Genomic DNA, 19,955 nt, shown 5'->3' on the forward strand with positions numbered 1-19,955 from the left:
CATTACAAGCAATTAAAACCCTACTTCTGGTAGGGCTAGCCATTCCATGGACGGGAAAACGCTTTTGGAAATTTATTTTATAGCCCTACCTCATTTATGAAATCTTTGAAATAGACACTAAAAATAGAACATGCCATCATCATGAAAGACTTCCCATAAGATCATGCCAATCAGTGCTGGATGCCAGAGAGAAGCGAAAGCAGTAAAAACCCAGCTATATGGCCACCTGACAGTGACCCCACAGACAAGAGAGTTTCTATAAGTGGCTTATACTAGAGTCCAGGTGGACATCTCTGCAAGGAGAGTTGCTGACCTCTGCACAGTCTGAATGGAGCCCATCCCCTCTGCAGAAAATGTCTTAGCCTCCAGTTACAAGACTGAAGTAGGTCATTCTACATCCTTCTCTCTGTGATCCTCAGTAGCTTTTGTTTCCTTTCTGGAGCAAGAAAAGTTCCCTGTGCCCTAATGTCCCCTTTGAGGCTATAGACATTTTACTCAAGCATAGTGAGAAAGGAAAGGTAAGGGGCTGCTTCCCAATTCCTCCCTGTAACTAGGACCAGTTTCTCTTGTCCCATGGTTGAACTGTACCCCTTGAAGCAGCTTTGCATCTGAACCTTCACGACCCATTCTTTGTTTTACTCGTGTGGTGCACCATGAAAGCTCAAAGCTAGAACCTAAGTGTCAAACGTGCAAGTCAGATCACTGTACACAATGGTCTCCCCTTCTTACACACACACAACTATTATAGCAATGGGTTCAAAGCTTGGAGTGTCTTCTAATAGTTGCACAAAGTATAGTTAAGAATGTAAAGATCAAAGGCTTCTCTCTGGAGATCTAGCATCCCTACCTCCAGGGCAACTCTTACAAAAGTTCTCATTACAACTTTAAAAGTGGGGGGGGGGGATCAAAATTCAGGGGGAAATGAGTAAAGAACACAGGAATTAATATCAAAATGCTGAATTGCTTCAGTACCAACCTCATGCCCCAAAGACGCCCATGAAATCTCCTGTAGTGTTGAGGCAGAGTAAATTAACTTGTACTCATTTATCTGATTTGTGTGGGTTCAGAGTTCGGGCAGGGTAACCGGTATGAGTAATTTCCTTAAAACTTCAAATTCTATTTGGATTCAGTATGCTGACCCACAATGTATTTATTATTGATAGAAAAATACATTTCCCAGGTCAACCTTTAAATAAAGATTAACCAGAAAAAAGGTCAGTGTGGGTTTCCAGTCGCTGGGCAGTCCTACGTGAACTGCAGGTTCATGTTGACAGTCTGATAGCCTTGGTACAAGTAGGTGACCATTCCTCAGAAAGTCTTGTGGTAGGACATATACACTCAGGTTTGTTCTTAGTTCTTACAAATGTTTCTCTGTCTTTAGACCCACACAATATTGAGCATTCTAGGTTTGCTGACCAAAAACTGCAAAATTAAAGTCAATGCTAAGATTGTGAGTGTTTGGAATATCTTACTTTAAAAGAAAACTCACTGAGGCTGAGACTGCAAGAAGCAAGGCAGTAATGTGACCACACCATGACAAAGCTACTACTATGAACAATAATCCCCTTGTTTCTTAGAAATCTATTTCTCTTATAGCTCAGGTTTTACTGAAAATGCTATTTCCAAAAAAAATTCTAAATCATATTTTTCATTTAAAAGCCTAATAATATAGTGAATAAATTTAAATTTATATAAAATGACAATATCACTCATATCTTTCTTATCAGTGTTTAACATCGAAATGTATTGACAATGTCAATGTCACAGAGCACTTTATGTATTTGAATTAATGGGGGAAAAGTATCCCAGCATAAGAAGTCACTGTGTACTGGCTAGGCTTTTTATATTACTGGCTATAGCTCCTTTAAAAAGCTGTTGAGAAATAACATGAGCATCAAAATTATGAGCATCAAAATAATTCGCCTAAATATTTCTCTAAATGCACAAATGAAACAAAATATGCAAATGGGTAGATGACAAGTTTACAAAAGTCTAACGATTTCTTTCAATTGATAACCAGTATGAAGCCTATCAGGAAAAAACCTAAGTCCTCAAATACAGTAAACTCACATAACATTCTAGTACAGAACTTTTCTTGACATTTTAATGAGGAAAAAACTCTTCTGGACCATTTGTTGTTTCAGATTTTTCTGATGTAGTTTATTTGAAAAGTCATATATGAATGCTTTTAAAAACTATTTATGTTACATACTACTGGGTTTGAAACTAGAGCTTCATACTAGTACTTTACAATGAGGTGCAGCCAGAGCTCTAACTCCCAGACCTTCCAGCACAACATCCACAGTCAGATGACCAAAGGGATAGGGAGAGTTTGCATAATTTGCATTCAGACTCATACCAGCAGCATGAAGTCAAACATCCCGGGCTAAGCTAAAGAAGGCACCATGAAGTCAGCAACTGAAAAGGGAAAGTAAGAGAAACTGAAGGCCGAAAAGGGCATATGGGAGAAATGCTCAGATCAGGCGAACCAAGGAAGAGAAATGCACTTGGAAAAGCAAAATCCTCAAGCATGTCATTCTCCCTTTAGAAAGCAGGAGAGCTCCAGCTCAAAATGAAAAATCTATTTGGGTCTCAGCTAGAATAATGTGTTGCTCAGTTCCCTTTCCTCTAAAAGATAAGTAAACACACACACACACACACACACACACACTTTATCTTTGAACACTGTAAAGTGGATTTTCCTACATAGAAATCCATCACGCAAATCTGTCAGAATGTGGCCTCCAATGCAAGCGACTGCACTCAACAGTGACTCCTCCTGCCTGGTGTCTAAGCACATTCTTCCTTCAACACGGTTTCTGCACTAGTATTGCACACTTAGGCACCGAGACATGTTACTAACTAGGAGTCGATAGAGATGGTGAGTATTGACATTTCCTGGTTTTAAATATACGCAGGCTCTAGCTTAACCAAAATATGCTCTAAACAACAGACAGGAATTGTCCCATGGGAGGGCAGATGATACCTTGACTCAAAGAACCATCCACTTTTTCACTGTCTCCATAGAGAATCTCAACTATGAAATAGTGACTGCCACAGTTGAAATATTTTCACTGCAGCAATACAATGGTATCGTAATAAACCTATTTACAATGTGGCTGGCATTATCCTCTCTCTCTCTCTCTCTCTCTCTCTCTCTCTCTCTCTCTCTCTCTCTCTCTCTTCTTCCCCTCCCCCTTCCCCTTTTCTTCTCCCTCCCCCTCCTCCTTCCTCTCCCCTTCCCTTTTCTCTCTCCCTCCTCCTTTCTCTTCCCTTCCCCTCCCCCTTTCACTCCTCTTCCCCCTCCCTTTTCCCCTTTCTCTCTCCCCCCCTCTTCCTTCTCCTTCTCCTCCCCTCCCCATCCATTTCTCTCTCACACACACACCTCTGCTAACGGAATTTTCTTGAAAACTCTTGGAAAAATGCTCTGCTACAGTGCCACTTTCTAAACAAAGAAATTGAGTTAAAAAAAAAAAGAAAGAAAGAAAGAAAATATCATCCCAGTGTAAGTAAGCTACTAACTTTCAACTCCAGTGTTCTGATGCTAATGGCCAGGTCCGAACTGTTAGCTGTTGCCATGTAGAGACATGTGAGAAATGTGAGCCCCACCCCACCAGCAATAAATAAGCCTACATCCAAAAGTACACGGCAGCATCTTGGGGCCAAAAAGCAAGGGAGTCCAAACAACTGTGAGGATGCTCTGCCTGCAGTCGCACTGCCACTAAAGCAAAGTAGTCGACTGAATGCTTAACACTTTCTGTCAAAAGTAGCATCTAGAAATTTAAACCATCACTTTATTTAAAAAAAAAAATGAATGTGCCCATAGCCCAATGAATAGGAAGGAGGTCCTAAGGATTCCAAGTCCAAATTTGTATATTGAACTTTTGAATCAAGTAGAAGTCACAACTGCTATTTATCTAGATACATTCTGTCCCTCCACTGAAAAGAGCATCCGGACATCAAAAATGCCCAGTGGCTAAATAAATAAATAAATACAGAAACAATAGAACTTAGTGTAGATTCTGAGATTATACGAGGCTGAAAATCTAATGAATGTGAGCCCATCCCATGCTAACCTGACATGCCCCTCTGGGCTGAGCACTGACCTTCACTGGTTCATTTCTGGAGAATGAGACGAACTATCATTTGCTGTGCTCAAGCCGACAGGGACCTTAAAAGTCATTTTTCCTTGTGGCTGCATCAAAAATTTGGAAGCAGAAAGGTCAGCCTCAATATCTTGCCATTTTCTTTTTTGACAGTCAGAGACAAAATCAGAGTCAAAAGACTACTACCAAAATCAAAGAGACCAAATCACCTGTAAAATGAAGTTTCCTCATTCTCATACTAAAATCAATGAATAAGTACTTTTAATACAAAGATTGTTGTATTTAAGGCAGTCTAAACTTTGAAAGAAAGAGGATGCTCTCTTAAAGAAAATCATAATTGAAGGTTATAATTGAAATTGAAAATTAGATAAATTGAAATTAAAAATAGATAAAAATTGAATACCATTTCTCTACCCAAAGTATAGAAGGGAGCATCCAACCAACAATTTCTTCACTGTGTGAAGCTACATTTTTTAGTTCAATTTTACTGTTTGATATAGATAATTAAGTTTAAATTCATAAGAATTAAAACAAAACTAAGGCAATACTTTCATAAGATGTTTTATGGGAGAAAAATTTCACAAAACTCTTATAGTAATTTTTTTAAAAATCTGACTATATATGATTTCCACTGACATGAGTTGAGGTTATCAGTCAATATAAATGGAGTTACATGTATTTCCTCTTTGTCTTCTCTTCCCAATAACAATTTCTGCCCATCTACCTAATGGGTAGAACAAGGTTTGTATGTAATAATATTTATAAAATCTTGACACTCTTACTTTCCTTCACCTTGTCTCTCCATTTAAATGATCATTCTAAAATAAGAAATGCCCAGGGGCAATAAATAAATAAATAATCCTCGTGTTTAAATCTCAGATCAAAACACTAACACAGTGAAATATACCAAAATGATGCTAGAGACATGCATTTGACCTTGGCTGAGGTACATAAATTTGACTTTGCATCATGCTATTGTGCAAACTACATGTCATTTGTGACACAAAGGTGGCATCCTTCGTGAAGTCCCAAGCACAGGGAACTCCTGTGGCTGTTGCATTCTTAAACTGATGGGAACTAGCAAGTGTCGCCTAGATTTTTCTCTCTCTGGTGCCATAGCTAATGAAAGTGAAATCAAAACCTATGAATGCATGCTTCAAAGATGAAAGTCTCTCATTAATCACTAGATTTTTTTTTTCCAAAAGGTTTGTATCTAATGCCTAAATTTGTTTAGTGGATTTTTGAGTCAACTAGAAGGTACACCTGCTCTTTATATAGATACTTCAAGAATGTTTCAGACTACATTTTCTTAAATTACAAGTTGAAAGGCCAGCACTTAGACTTTTCCAAACCTAGGAAGTTAATATCTTTCTGTGGGGCAGGAAACAGCTGACTATGTGCAGCCAGCTGACCTTCGTTCATGTCTGTGCTGGCAATAACCACACAGAAGCACGCACATCCTCTGTTCAAAAGCTTTTATATCGCTGTACAATTGTAATTTCTAAGACAATAGCACGAATCTTGAGGACTATACATACTTAGCGAAGCTGAACCGCACAATACAGTATTGTCTAGCATCAGCGGATGCTTTACATCAGACCTTTGGAAATGACTGCTTCTCTGAAGAGATACTCTACATCCAGCGAATAGCAATATCCGACGTCCTGGCCCCAGCCTAAGACCATTCTGTGACCATTCTGTTTTGTGTTTCTGCACGTTGGGCAATTTCAGATACTTCATACAAATAGATCCTATCATTTTTGACCTTCTGGTCAGTCTTATCTTAACTGAAGAACATTTTCAGAGTAAGCTTATCAAGAAGTAAAGTTGTAGATCCCTGTTGTCAGAAATGCATCCAAAGAGATTATCTTGGATAAAAGAAATGACAATAATTCACATTGTATTGGCTCTTTATATAGTGTGCATGCAAATACACATAGCATATTGTAATGCAGATATGTATCTATATATTTTTCTGCAAATGCTTAACGTTGTTAGATCATTCCTCCATCTTCCTTTGTATAGCACCATTATTTTCCATTTCAACCCCAGCTGTACCATTGCTGCTGACAGTCTCTGGAATTTTTGTTTTGTTTTGTTCTTTTTGGTTTTTTTTTTTTTTTTTTTTTTTTGGAGAAAATATACAATTTAAAATTGTGTTTTTTCTTTTTTTTTATCAGAAAGGAAAGTCATCAAGACTTAGATTTTATTTTAGGAACAAAGTAAGGTTTCATGGGAGCAAAAAAGAAAGCGTTGGTGTAGAGAAGGTTTGTTCATTTTCTATAGCATTACTGAAGTGTCGTATGCCTTGATAACCCTATCAATGTTTGGATCATCTCAGTGGGGGAAATGCCTTAATTTAACTCTATTTTGCTGTCTCGGCAAAGGTAAGTTGTCTATTTTGAGAGCCTTGAGTTTTGTTGGGTTTGATTTGGTTTGGTTTGGTTTTTTTATTCCCTCCCCCTCTTGAACTGAGAAATTATATCCCTGTGTTTGTCAATAAAGCATAGTCTACTGAGCCAAAATACTGCCTCAGTTTCCTTTAGTATAAAATACAGGTGGGTGGCCAGTGGGTGGAGTGGGAGGTGAGGGGATTTGGCCATTAGTTATGGACATGCCTTAAAACAGCATCTTACGTTCATCAAACAATAGGCAAGAGATACGAGTCAATGCAGGTTGGTCCTGGATCCCAGGACACTAACACTCTTCTTTTGTGCTCTCTAGTGTCTCTCTTTCAATGCCATCATGGAAGAGCTGGGAATCTCACTCAAGAACCAGAAAAAATTAAAGAAAAAGTCAAGAACTAAGGGCAAATCTTCTTTCACAAGTATCCTTACTTGTCATCAGAGACGAACTCAGAGAAAAGAGACTGTGGCGTGATCCCAGAACACAAGGTCACGCCCACTACACCTATTTGGAGGACAGATTTCTGAGGAACATGAGACTTGTTTCCACGTATCTTTATCCATAACTCCAGTCACGGATAGAGGGGGAAGAAATGCACAATTTTTAAAGCTCACATAGATATTACTTGAGAAGTAAAACCGATCCTTTTCAGATGAATTTGTATGTACACTTATTTTGAATTTTTTCTTTTCCTCCAATAAATTGCTATGTGTGCTTTCTAAATAATAATAAACAAGCTGATTTTGTTTTTCATAGCAAGTTTGAGCCTCAGTTTGTTCCCCATGGCATCTCCTCCTTCCCAGTGCTGAGTGTTAAATATCACTAGCTGTAGAATTTGGTGTTCTGAAGAATCCATTACTATAGTCATTTAGGACTGGGATTAAAAATAGTCGCTTTCAGTTTATAGAGATTACCTTAATATAGGAAGAAAAGCCATTCATCTTTGTGTTCTAAAGATCTAATTTTGTACATGGCTAAAATATTATTTGAACATTTGCAGGTATGTTATGAGTGATTTTTTAAAGGGGAAAGTATATTTAAAAAGTAAGTGTTCACCGCATTCTAAGACATCATACCAAGATTGTGTTAGAAAAATGTATGTGTTTTCTGTCCTCATACAAACAAGAGGAAAATGTCTGTTTCTGAAGGCAGGGTCAGAATGTTAATGTCAGAAGCTGGACAGGCATGCAAAGGCAGCTGCCTGAGGGGTAAAGGTTTGGGTGTGGAAAATGACACAGGCATCAAGGGATGCACTATCCCACAAGAGGATGGATTCGTAAGGGTCCCAGGCACCATGTTTAAAGGCACTCACATGAAACAAAACGAAACAAAGCAGGGATATAATGTTACATGGAAAAAGGAGTTTAGTACATTTAAAACATGAAAAGCAAGTTGTGATGAGCCCAAGAGCAACCATCACTCTAGCTAAGGGGAACAGAAGGAAAGAGGACTGGGAAAGAGAAAAGGAGAGCATACCAGAAGTTCTTTCGTGACTGAAAAAGTCAAGTCTGAACCAGATCAGAGTGGAGAAAGCACAGGACTATGGGGGTCACCAGTCAGCAAGGGTCATAAAGGACAAGAGGAAATGGGGAAAAAATGACATAATCGGAGATGTCAACTACCCAGTGAGGAACTGCTGCTGTTCATCTTGATGGAAAAGAAGAGAAAGAAGAAATTAACTCGACATTTCATCTACTTAAGTATCATTTTTTTATATGAGTATTTCCTAAATTCAGGAAAGGTTAAAACAGTCCTGTCCGAATCAAAATACAAACACATTTCTACCCAGGAAAACAGCAACAAAACACCAAGCCAAACACACCGATACTCCTGATACTTGGGAAGTAGAAGTAGAGGAACCAGGAACCCAAGGCAAGCCTCTGCTACACAGAGAATTTGAGGCCATCCTGTGCATCATGGATGACTGCCCCCACACACACCAAGAACAGACCCTGAAAATGACAATTAAGAGACTGAAGAGCTATTTTTCTCGACAGCAACCAATACTCAGAATTCAAATTAGTCAGATTTTTTTTTATTGACAATAAATAGAAGAAATGGACAAAAGAAGGATGAACTGGGGGAGGCATGGAGTTGAAGTGGGAGGAGCAAAGGAAGGGACACTAATCAGGAGATACATTGTATGAGAAAAGAATCTACTTTTAATAAACCGGGACAACATATTCAAATAAAATGAAAGAGGGGTTGGAGAGACAGCTCAGAGGTTAAGAGCACTGGCTGCTCTTCCAGAGTTAATTCTCAGTAACCACATGGCAGCTCATAATGTCTGTAACTCTAGCTCCAGAGGATCTGACACCCTCACCAAAACATACCTCCAGGCAACGCACCAATACCTATAAAACAAATACCTATAAAACAAAAATAAGTCAGTTCAAAATGAAATTAACCATAACAGTGGTTTTCCCATTAAATTTTATAGGTTGTAAAAAAAACACTCGTGTGATGAAAATATAAACATTTTGTAAATATAAATATATCATTATAGAAAAAGTTGCGATAGAAATATGTTCAGTCCTGTTTCCACAGCAAAATGTCAATCAAATTACTTGTAACTTCAGGAAATCTGAATGAAGCATTGTAAATTGTTGTTTACTGAATCACAGTAACCCTAGATAGCTATATTTTAAAATGATGTGTTGAAAAGGAAAATGTAGCTTATTCACATCACTAAAAACTGTATCGAATTTCTGTGCTTTGCATTTTAATAGTTTTATTTGTGCCCATTTCTTTCATTTTTGAAAATACTTATTTTCACATTTTATTACACTAATTTCTAAGGATAAAAGTATATAAAATTCTAATATTTAAGACGTATTGAATGCCAGTCTCTCTGTAGATACTCAAATGTCCAATCATTGGTCTTCTGCTTTCATTTTTGTGGCTATCTGAAAACACTATGACCCAAAGCAACTCAGGTAAAGAGTTTACTCATTGAAGAAAGTCAAGGAAGAAACTCAAGTAAGATCTTGGAGAAGAAACCATGGAGAAATACTGTTTGCAGCCTTGTTTCAGGTTTCTCCTTAACTAGCTTTCTTATACTACCCAGAACCATCTGCCTAGAGAACGGTGTCACCTACAGTGGGCTGGGTCCTCCTACAGTAATTTACAATCATGACAATCCACTCAAACAATCTACAGTCTGATCTGAGAAATTATCCTTCAGTTAAAGCTAATTCACACCCTTTCCTTCTCAACTTCATAACTAAATTTTCTTTCAAATAATATAAAGTTTGCTATGTGAAGTTCTGTTAAAAGTATATTGAAGTAGGTAAAATTGCCAAAGAGGAATTTTTTAAACCAAGTATAAACACACTACACAATCACCTGATGTTTTCATCCATAAAAATCCATCCACATCCCTGGCTCTGTGTGAGTCTATGTGCTTCCCAGTGGAAAAAAAAATGCTGTAAGCTAATAAATTCAGAAGCCAGAAGAAACTACAGAGAATTTGGAACCTGGTCCAGAAAAATTCCTGAGAACAAGCATTAATCTCTGAGATTTTCATCCAAGTCACCAAAGAGCAGTGACTCATACAGAGTTATGTACAAATCAATGGCAAAGTTAATTAAAAACTAGATCTAACATTTCTTCCTTCAGCAGTTTCCTTGATGCCAAAAGAATTAGATTGCTCAGGTGAGAGATTTGGAACAGGAGAGAAAGGTCGGAGCTGTAGGAATGGTGATGTTCACAGTTGAAATTGATTTTCCATTCACATCTCACCTGGTCCTCAAAGGCAGGAAAAACAGAAAATAGACAACTTCCTTTCCCCTATGGGTTGAACACCCACCTAAGGGCTCTGACTTCTCACTCTAAAGGAAGAGGAAAATAAGGTGGCCAGTGAAAGAAACTAAAATAAGTTGACCCGGCTCAGCATTTTATTTTCTACCTCAGCAGATCTGTCTCTAGTTTAACTCTTTGTCTTACTAAAATGATAGAAGATGGTCTTTATCAGGGGGAGCCTGTACTTGCTTCAACTGAGAATTAATGGAGCAATAATGTTCATTCAGGGAAAGGTCCGCCTTGCAGCTGGTATGCATGCCTTTCTTTAGAGACACATTAAGTGTACAAGTTTCAAAACATACGCTGCATCAGATGAACCCCAAGGTAACTGAAACCTAGTTGGAACATCAGCTTAAAAAAGGCAGAAGTTACAGTGTTCTTTCTTGAATTCATTAATAGTTTATTCTTCTAGCCTAGAGCAATGAAAGGAAGATGGATATTAAATGGTCCATGATCTCCAAACAAAGGCTGTGCAGCAAGCCAGCAAGCCTTTCCACAAACCCACCTCTCTGGGGAAAGGGGTTTCCTGCAGAGATAGAGAATCAATAGAGAGAGAGACATGGGCTTCAAAAGCAGATTTATTCCTCAGGTTTGTTGCTGAATAAGAAGAGGAAAGTACATACATTGTAGATTTTAAATTCTTTTCAAAGGAAAGGAGGGGAAAATAGATAAAATCTACCAGAGGGAAGGCAGACATTCTACACACATACATAGTAATGCATAAACCTCAGGTGAGAAATGACTAAACCACCCTGAAAAGTGAACTTCTAGAATTCCAGAAACATGGATGCTGGCTTTAGAGATGAGTGTTCCCCCACTGTGTCAGAGGTGTGCCATAGGACCTTGCTGTTAAGGTTTAACTTCCCAATGTCCATTAAGAGAAATGTATTTATCTCTCAAGAGTCTCCTCAATCAGCAGATAATTGAAAACAAAAATGATGGTGAGCATTTATTATGTAAAGTGTTGTGTGGTGAATTAGGTGAGAACGGTCTGTATGGGTTCATGTATTTGAATGTTTGACTCCCATTTGATGGGTTATTTAGGAAGCATTAGGAGGTATAGCCTTTTTGGAAGAGTTATGTCATTAGGAGTGGGCTTTTAGGTTTCAAAGGGCCCATGAGAGGCCCAGTGTCTCTCTCCTTCTTTCCCTCCAATTGATGTAAGCTCGGCTTATACATCCTAGTACAGTGTCTGCCTGCCAACTGCCATGCTGTGTACCATGATACTCATCCTCTGAAACTGTAGGCAAATCTCCAGCTAAATGCCCTTTTGGAAATCGCCTTGGCCATGGTGCCTCTGCACAGCAGTAAGAGAGTTTGTTTGAAATCAATCATTTTGTTTCTTCTCCAACACTTGGGATCACACATCACCTTTTCAATGGCCAAGTGTGCAGACAGTCTAATTTTTCCTAAACAGTTCTATAATTCACACAGTTAAGGACATCTTTTTCATTACAGCAGTCCTCAGATAATGAACCATAAGGTATATCTCACACTGATCCTCCAATGTGTCAACTGCAGTGTTGAAATAATTAAGTTCAAACCTAGACTGTTCATGAAAAAGGAGGACAGGTGACCTGTACCAGCAACTCTTTCTGCCTTTAGACTGGGACTCTGAAGGGGAGGAGCAGAAATGTGGGAAGTAGTCAAAAGCTGGTGTCAGATGGGGCGTGAGGGCTGATGATCCAAGCCAGGGAACCTTTTAGTATCTCAGCTCCTAACATACCCCTCAATGAGGAAGTAGGAAACAAGTCAGTAATGACTATCAGATGGCAGAATAGCAGGGAACTCAGAGTGCCTCAAGGTCTTCTGTAAGGTCCACATTGCTCTAGTACACAAAGCATGTCACATCTCAGTGTCTGGAACATTTACCACAAATTTACAGGAAAACTGTAAAATTTTAAGACCCAGCTCAAGCCCCTCACAGCTCTGCATCAGCCCATTGCTGGCCTTACCAAGCATGACTCAGGCAAGGGACACAAGGTAATAATAGGAAAACATTATTGTTTATAATTACAAACCTGTTCAGGGAAGTGAAAAGGCTTGTCCAATGCCATTAATCAATAAATTGGTAAATAACTTCGAGAGACAAACTGTCATTCACAACATTCAAGGTTGTCCCTATTATACACCATACCATATGCCTGCTCAGCCTTGGTACATGAAGATAGAAAATCAAGTTATACTTCCCATCATAGACAAATAAACCATTAATATACAAAAAGTAGCCAAGTTATCCAGAGTGCTTGAAAAGAACTATGCTTCTGCCTTATATTTTCCAGGCTTTAAAATCTGAGTATTATTCTAATAGGCAGTCTTAACTTTTTGTTTAAGTCAAAATTTATTTTCAACTTTTAAGGAACTAGACCTTTCCCAGTATCTCTTAGAAGAATAGACTGATGATAGATAGATGTAGATATATGATAGATAATAGGTGATACATGATGGATGATAGATATAGATATATGAAAGATAAATATTAGATAGCTAAACATAGATAGATGATGAACATATGGTAGAAAACAGAGATATGTAATAGATATTAGATAGATATACGTAGATGATAGATGATCAATAGATTAAAGAGTAGATAGATATATATTTCTGTTGCCTAGAAGCATTTACATGTAGCTAGGTATTACCAAGATATTGAAACAATAAAAGGTCATTTCTAAGCCTTAGTATTTAACAAAATGCACTTTACATCAAGTGGTCTGCAAACCACTTTCATTAGTGTTCTTAACTTAGTTTTTAAACATTTTTGGCAACCAAGAACAGCAGATATACAGGGACTCAGGACTAGTGAGACTGTGTTGCCAATCTCCAGGGTGCAGAGATTGCACCCTGGTGTTTCCACCCGGAAGGAACTTGTATGCAGACCAAACGCTCAAGCCATTTGCCACCAGGAACATCTGAGATCCAGGGATGTAGGTCTGGTGAGATTGTGCTGCACGTAGCCGGGCCACAGAGAAGGCTAGGCCTGGTGTGCAGAAAGTCTGCCACCCCCAATTGGATCAGGGGAGCAGGAACTCTGCCAGAAGGATGCAGTTTTCACCCGGAAGGCCCTTGCTTGTGGACCAAACACTCAGGCCATTTGCCACTGGGAACAGCCGAGATCCAGGGACACAGGCCAGGTACACAGGAGAGACGAGAACCAATCACTGACAACAAGACCACATATAATCACAGACAACAAGATGGCAAGAAGAAAGTGAAAGAACTTACCCAGTGGAAACCACAGCACCCTGGCAACATCAGAACCCAGCTCTCACATCACAGCAAACAGCAGAATGCCAAACACTCCAGAAAAGGAGACTCAGACCTGAAGTCATACCTCAAGATGATGATGGAGATCTTTAAAAAAGAATGGGAAGAAAAGCATAAAGAAATAGAAGCTTTTAAAAAGGAAACACAAAACACAATCAGAGAAATCAAAGAACTAGAAGAAAACAGAACCAAAGAGATGAAGGAATTGAAGAAGGAATTTAAAATGGAAAAGGAAACAATAAAGAAAACACTAAAAGGGACAAAACTGGAAGAAGAAAACCTAAAAAAGAAATCAGGAGTCATAGGTGCAAGGATTTATAACAGACTACAAGAGATGGAAGAGAGAATCTCAGGGGCCAAAGACAACATTGAAAACATGGACAAAACAGTCAGAGAAGATGCAAAAGCCAAAAAGCTCCTAACCCAAAATATCCAGGAGATTCTGGACACAATGAGAAGACTAAACCTAAGAATAATAATAGAAGAGGGCAAAGAATATCAACTAAGAGGCACAGCAAATATCTTCAACAAAATCATAGAAGAAAACGTTCCTACCCTTAAGAATGAGATGACCATGAGCATAAAAGGATCCTACAGAACTCCAAATAGATTGGACCAGAAAAGAAATTTCTCCCGACACATAATAGTCAAAACGCCTAGTGCCCAAATCAAAGAAAGAATACTAAAAGCAGTAAGGGGAAAAGGTCATGTAACATATAAAGGCAGACCAATCAGAATCACATCTGACTTCTCAACAGAGACTATGAAAGCTAGAAGATCCTGGACAAGATATCATGCAGACCTTAAGAGAACACACATGTCAGCCCAAGCTGCTTTACACAGCAAAACTATCAATCATCATAGATGAAGAGACCAAGATATTCCAGGACAAAACTAAATTTACACAATATCTGACCACAAACCCAGCACTGCAACGAATTATAGGTGGAAAACCCAATACAATGAGAGGAACTACATCTAGTAAAAACAAGAAAACTCCTAAGCAAGAAAACCAAAACAAGAAAGACACACAGGCACAATTGTACCTCCAAAAGCAAAAATAGCAGGAAACAGCAAGCACTATTTCTTGATATCTGTTAACGTAAATGGACTTGATTCCTCAATAAAAAGATATAGTCTATCAGACTGGATACATAGACAGAATCCAGCCTTTTGCCGCATACAGGAAACTCATCTCAGAGAAAAAGACAGACACTATCTCAGAGTAATAGGATGGGAAAAAACCTTCCAAGCAAATGGTCCCAAGAAACAAGCTGGAGTACCCATTCTAATATCAAATAAAGTAAATTTTGAACCAAAAGTTATCAAAAAAGATAAAGAAAGATACTTTTTACTCATTACAGGGAAAATTTGTCAGGAGGAACTCTCAATCCTTAACATATATTATCCAAGCACAAGAGCACCCATATTCATAAGAGAAACCCTACTAAAGCTCAAAAAATACATTGCAGCCCACACAATAATAGTAGGAGACCTCAACACCCCACTCTTATCAATGGACAGATCATAGAAAAAGAAACTGATCAAGTACACAGTGAAACTAGCAGAGGTTATGAACCAATTGGATTTAATAGACATCTACAGAACATCTCATCCTAAAACAAAAGAATATGCCTTCTTCTCAGCACCTCAAGGCACCTTCACCAAAATTGACCATATAATCGGTCAAAAAACAAGCCTCAATAGATATGAGAAAATTGAAATACTCCCATGCATCCTATCACATCACCATGGTCTAAGGCTGGTCTTTAATAACAAAAAAGCCAGCAAAAAGCCCATATACATATGGAAGCTAAACAATGTTCTATTAAATGATAGCTTGGTCAAAGAAGAAATAAAGAAAAAAATTAAGGATTTTCAATAATTTAATGAAAATAAAAAGACAACATACCCAAACCTGTGAGATGCAATGAAAGCAGTACTGAGAGGAAAACTCATAGCTCTGTGTACTTCCAAAAAGCAACTGGAGAGAGCATACACTAGCAACTTGACAGCACAATTGAAAGCTCTAGAACAAAAAGAGGCAGATACACTCAAGAGGAGTAGACGGCAAGAAATATTCAAATTCAGAGCAGAAATTGACCAAATAAAAACAAAAAGAATCTTTCAAAGAATCAACAAAACCAAGAGCTGGTTCTTTGAAAAAATTAACAAGATTCATAAACCCTTAGCCAGACTAACTAGAGGGCAAAGAGAGAGTATCCAGGTTAAGAAAATAAGAAATGAAAGTAGAGACATAACAACTGAAACTGAGGAAATTCAAGAAATCATCAGATACTACTACAAAAGTCTATACTCAACAAAGCTGGAAATTCTGGAGGAAATGGATAAATTCCCAGACAGATACCAGATAATAAAGTTAAACCAGGACCAGGTAAACCATCTAAATAATCCCATAATACCTAAAGAAATAGAAGCAGTCATCAAAAGCCTCCCAACCAAAAAAAGTCCAGATACAGATGGGTTCAGTGGAGAATTATATCATACATTTATTGACGACCTACTACCAATACTCTCCAAACTATTCCACAAAATAGAGTCAGATGGAACACTACCTAATTCATTTTTTGAGGCCACAATAACCCTCGTTCATAAACCACACAAAGACCCTACAAGGAAAGAGAACTTCAGACCAATCTCACTTATGAACACTGATGCAAAAATACTCAACAAAATCCTTGCAAACTGAATTCAAGAACACATCAAAACGGTCATTCACCAAGATCAAGTAGGCTTCATCCCTGGAATGCAGGTGTGATTTTATATAGGGAAATCCATCAATGTAATCCACCATATAAACAAACTCAAAGAAAACAACCACATGGTCATCTCACTAGATGCTGAGAAAGCATTTGACAAAATTCAACACCCCATCATTTTAAAAGTCTTGGAAAGAATAGGAATAAAAGGCCCATACCTAAACATAATAAAAGTAATATACAGCAAACCAATAGCCAACATCAAACTTAACAGTGAGAAACTTGAACCAATCCCACTAAAATCAAGGACTAGAAAAGGCTGCCCAATCTTCCCCTATCTATTCAACATAGTAATGAAAGTCCTGGCCAAGAGCAATTAGACAGCAAAAGGAAATCAAAGGGATACAAATTGGAAAGGAAGAAGTAAAAACATCACTATTTGCAGATGACATGATAGTGTACATGAGGGACCCCAAAAATTCCACCAGAGAACTCCTACAGCTGATAAACAAGTTCAGCAGAGTGGCTGGATACAAAATCAACTCAAACAAATCAGTAGCCTTTCTCTACTCAAAGGACAAACATGCTGAGAAAGAAATAAGGAAAAAGATACCCTTCACAATAGTCAGAAACAATTTGAAATACCTTGAAGTGACCTTACCAAAACAAATGAAGGACCTGTATGACAAGAACTTCAAACCTCTAAAGAAGGAAATTGAGAAAGATCTCAGAAAATGGAAAAATCTCCCATGCTCATGGATTGGAAGGATCAACATTGTAAAAATGGTAATTTTAACAAAAGCAAACTACAGATTTAATGCAATCCCCAACAAAATTCCAACCCAATTCTTCACAGAGTTGGAAAGAGCAATGTGCAATTTCATCTGGGATAACAGAAGACCTTGAATAGCGAAATCTACCCTAAACAATAGGAAAACATCTGCGGAATCACCATGCCTGACCTCAAGCTATATTACAAGGCAATTGTGTTAAAAACTACATGGTACTGGTACAGAGATAGGCATGTGGATCAATAGAATAGAATAGAAGATCCAGAAATGAGCCCTCATATATATGATCACTTGATTTTTGACAAAGGTGTTGTAAATATTCAATGAAAAAAGTACAGCCTATTCAACAAATATTTTTGTTCCAACTAGCACTCAACATGCAGAAGAATGAAAATAGACCCTTTCTTATCTTCTTGTACAAAGCTCAAGTGCAAGTGACTCAAAAATCTACACATTAAACTATTAAAAATATAAACATCTACACTGAAACTATTAGAAGATAAAGTAGGAAAAACCTTAGAACACATTGGAACAGGAGAAAAGTTCATGAACAGAACGCCAATGGTTCATGCTCTAAGGTCAAATATTGACACATGGGACTTAATGAGATTGCACAATTTCTATAAGGCTAAGGACACTGTCAAGAAAACAAAATGGCAGCCAACAGATTGGCAAAAGATCTTTACCAACCCCACATCAAATAGAGGCCTAATATCCAAGATATACAAAGAACTCAAGAAGCTAGACACAAAAGAATCAAACAACCCTATTGAAAAATGAGGTACAGAGCTCAACAAAAAGTTCTCAGTTGAGGAATATCGAATGGCTAAGAAGAATCTAAGGAAGTGTTCAACAACCTTAGTCATCAGGGAAATGCAAATCAAAACAACCCTGAGATTCTACCTCACACCAGTAAGAATGGCTAAGATCAAACATTCAGATGACAGGAGATGCTGGCAAGGATGTGGAGAAAGAGGAACACTTCTTCACTGTTGGTGGGGTTATAAACTGGTACAACCACTCTGGAAAGCAGTTTGGCAATTCCTCAGAAAATTGGACATAGTACTACCTGAAGACCCAGTTATTCCACTTCTGGGCATATATCCAAGAGATGCTACAACACACAGCAAAGATACATGTACCACAATGCTCATAGCAGCTCTATTTATAATAGCCAGAAGCTGGAAAGAACCCAGATGTCCTTCTGTAGATGAATGGATGCAAAAATTGTGGTATATTTATACAATAGAGAATGACTCAGCTATCAGAAACAATTACTTTATGAAATTGTTAACAAAAATGTATGCAAAGGAAGAAGTAAAAACATCACTATTTGCAGATGACATGATAGTGTACTCAAGCGACCCCACAAATTCCACCAGAGAACTCCTACAGCTGATAAACAAGTTCAGCAATGTGGCTGTATAGAAAATTAACTCAAACAAATCAGTAGCCTTCTTCTGCTCAAAGGACAAACATGTGGAGAAAGAAATTAGGGAAAACATTCCCTTCACAATAGTCAAAAAAAGAAATTGAAAAACCTTGGTGTGACTCTAACAAAGCAAGTGAAGGACCTGTATGACAAGAACGTCAAACCTCTAAAGAAGGAAATTGAAAAAGATCTCAGAAAATGGAAAGATTTCCCATGCTCATGGAGTAGAAGGATCAACATTGTAAAAATGGCCATCTTACCAAAAGCAATCTACAGATTTAATGCAATCCCCATCAAAATACCAACCCAACTCTTCACTGAGTTGGAAAGAGCAATGTGCAGTTTCATCTGGAATAACAAAAATTTTAGAATAGCGAAATCCATCCTGAACAACAAGAAAACATCTGCATGAATCACTATCCCTGACCTCAAGCTATATTACAAGGCAATTGTGCTAAACACTGCATGGTGCTGGTACAGACATAGGCATGTGGATCAATGGAATAGAATAGAAGATCCAGAAATGAGCCCTCATGTATATGGTCACCTGATTTTTGACAAAGGTGCTATAAACATTTAATGCAAAAAGGACAGCCTATTCAACAAATGGTGTTGGTCCAACTGGCACTCAGCATGCATAAGAATGAAAATAGACCCTTTCTTATCTCCTTGCACAAAGCTCAAGTGCAAGTGGACCAAAGATCTCCACATTAAACCAGGTACTCTGAAACTATTAGATGAGAAAGTAGGGAAAACTTTAGAACACAGGAGAAACTTTCCTGAACAGAACACCAATGGCTCCTGCTCTAAGTTCAAATATTTACAAATGGGACTTAATGAGATTGCAAAGTTTCTGTAAGGCTAAGGACACTGTCAAGAAAACAAAATGGCAGCCAACAGAGTGGGAGAAGATCTTTACCAACCCTACATCAGAGAGAGGCCTAATATTCAAGGTATACAAAGAACTCAAGAAGCTAGACACAAGAGAATCAAACAACCCTATTAAAAAATGGGGTACGGAGCTAAACAAAAAGTTCTCAATTGAAGAATATGGAATGGCTGAGAAGCGTCTAAGGAAGTGCTCATCAACCTTAGTCATCAGGGAAATGCAAATCAAAACAACCCTGAGATTCTACCTCACACCAGTCAGAGTGGCCAATATCAAAAATTCAGATGACAGCAGATGCTGGAGAGGATGTGGAGAAAGAGGAACACTTCTCCACTGTTGGTGGGGTTGTAAACTGGTACAACCACATTGGAAATCAGTCTGGCGATTCCTCAGAAAATTGGACATAGTACTACCTGAAGACCCAGTTATTCCACTTCTGGGCATTTAGCCCAGAGATGCTCCAACATACAACAAAGACACATGCACCACAATGTTCATAGCAGCTCTATTTATAATAACCAGAAGCTGGAAAGAACCCAGATG

The 19,955-nt window shown here is 38.2% G+C and overlaps 1 protein-coding gene across 8 annotated transcripts in view; it reads left to right on the plus strand.

Annotated features, from left to right (window-relative positions):
* The window catches only part of GRIK1 (glutamate ionotropic receptor kainate type subunit 1), a gene marked incomplete at both ends in the record, with an annotated part of 363,486 nt that extends 356,500 nt beyond the window's left edge, over window positions 1–6,986 (plus strand). For 4 of the 8 annotated variants that reach the window (XM_080918957.1, XM_080918959.1, XM_080918963.1 and 1 more), the window contains one exon: window positions 6,831–6,986. In XM_080918957.1, the coding sequence (XP_080775083.1) occupies window positions 6,831–6,986 (156 nt within the window). Of the gene's footprint in view, window positions 1–6,286; window positions 6,374–6,830 lie in introns of all 8 variants that reach the window. The other 4 variants (XM_080918952.1, XM_080918956.1, XM_080918962.1 and 1 more) reach the window with 2 other exon arrangements.
* Window positions 6,987–19,955: the final 12,969 nt, after the last annotated feature.

Source organism: Micromys minutus (assembly GCF_963924665.1).
Source record: "Micromys minutus genome assembly, chromosome: 7".
Taxonomy (NCBI): domain Eukaryota; kingdom Metazoa; phylum Chordata; class Mammalia; order Rodentia; family Muridae; genus Micromys; species Micromys minutus.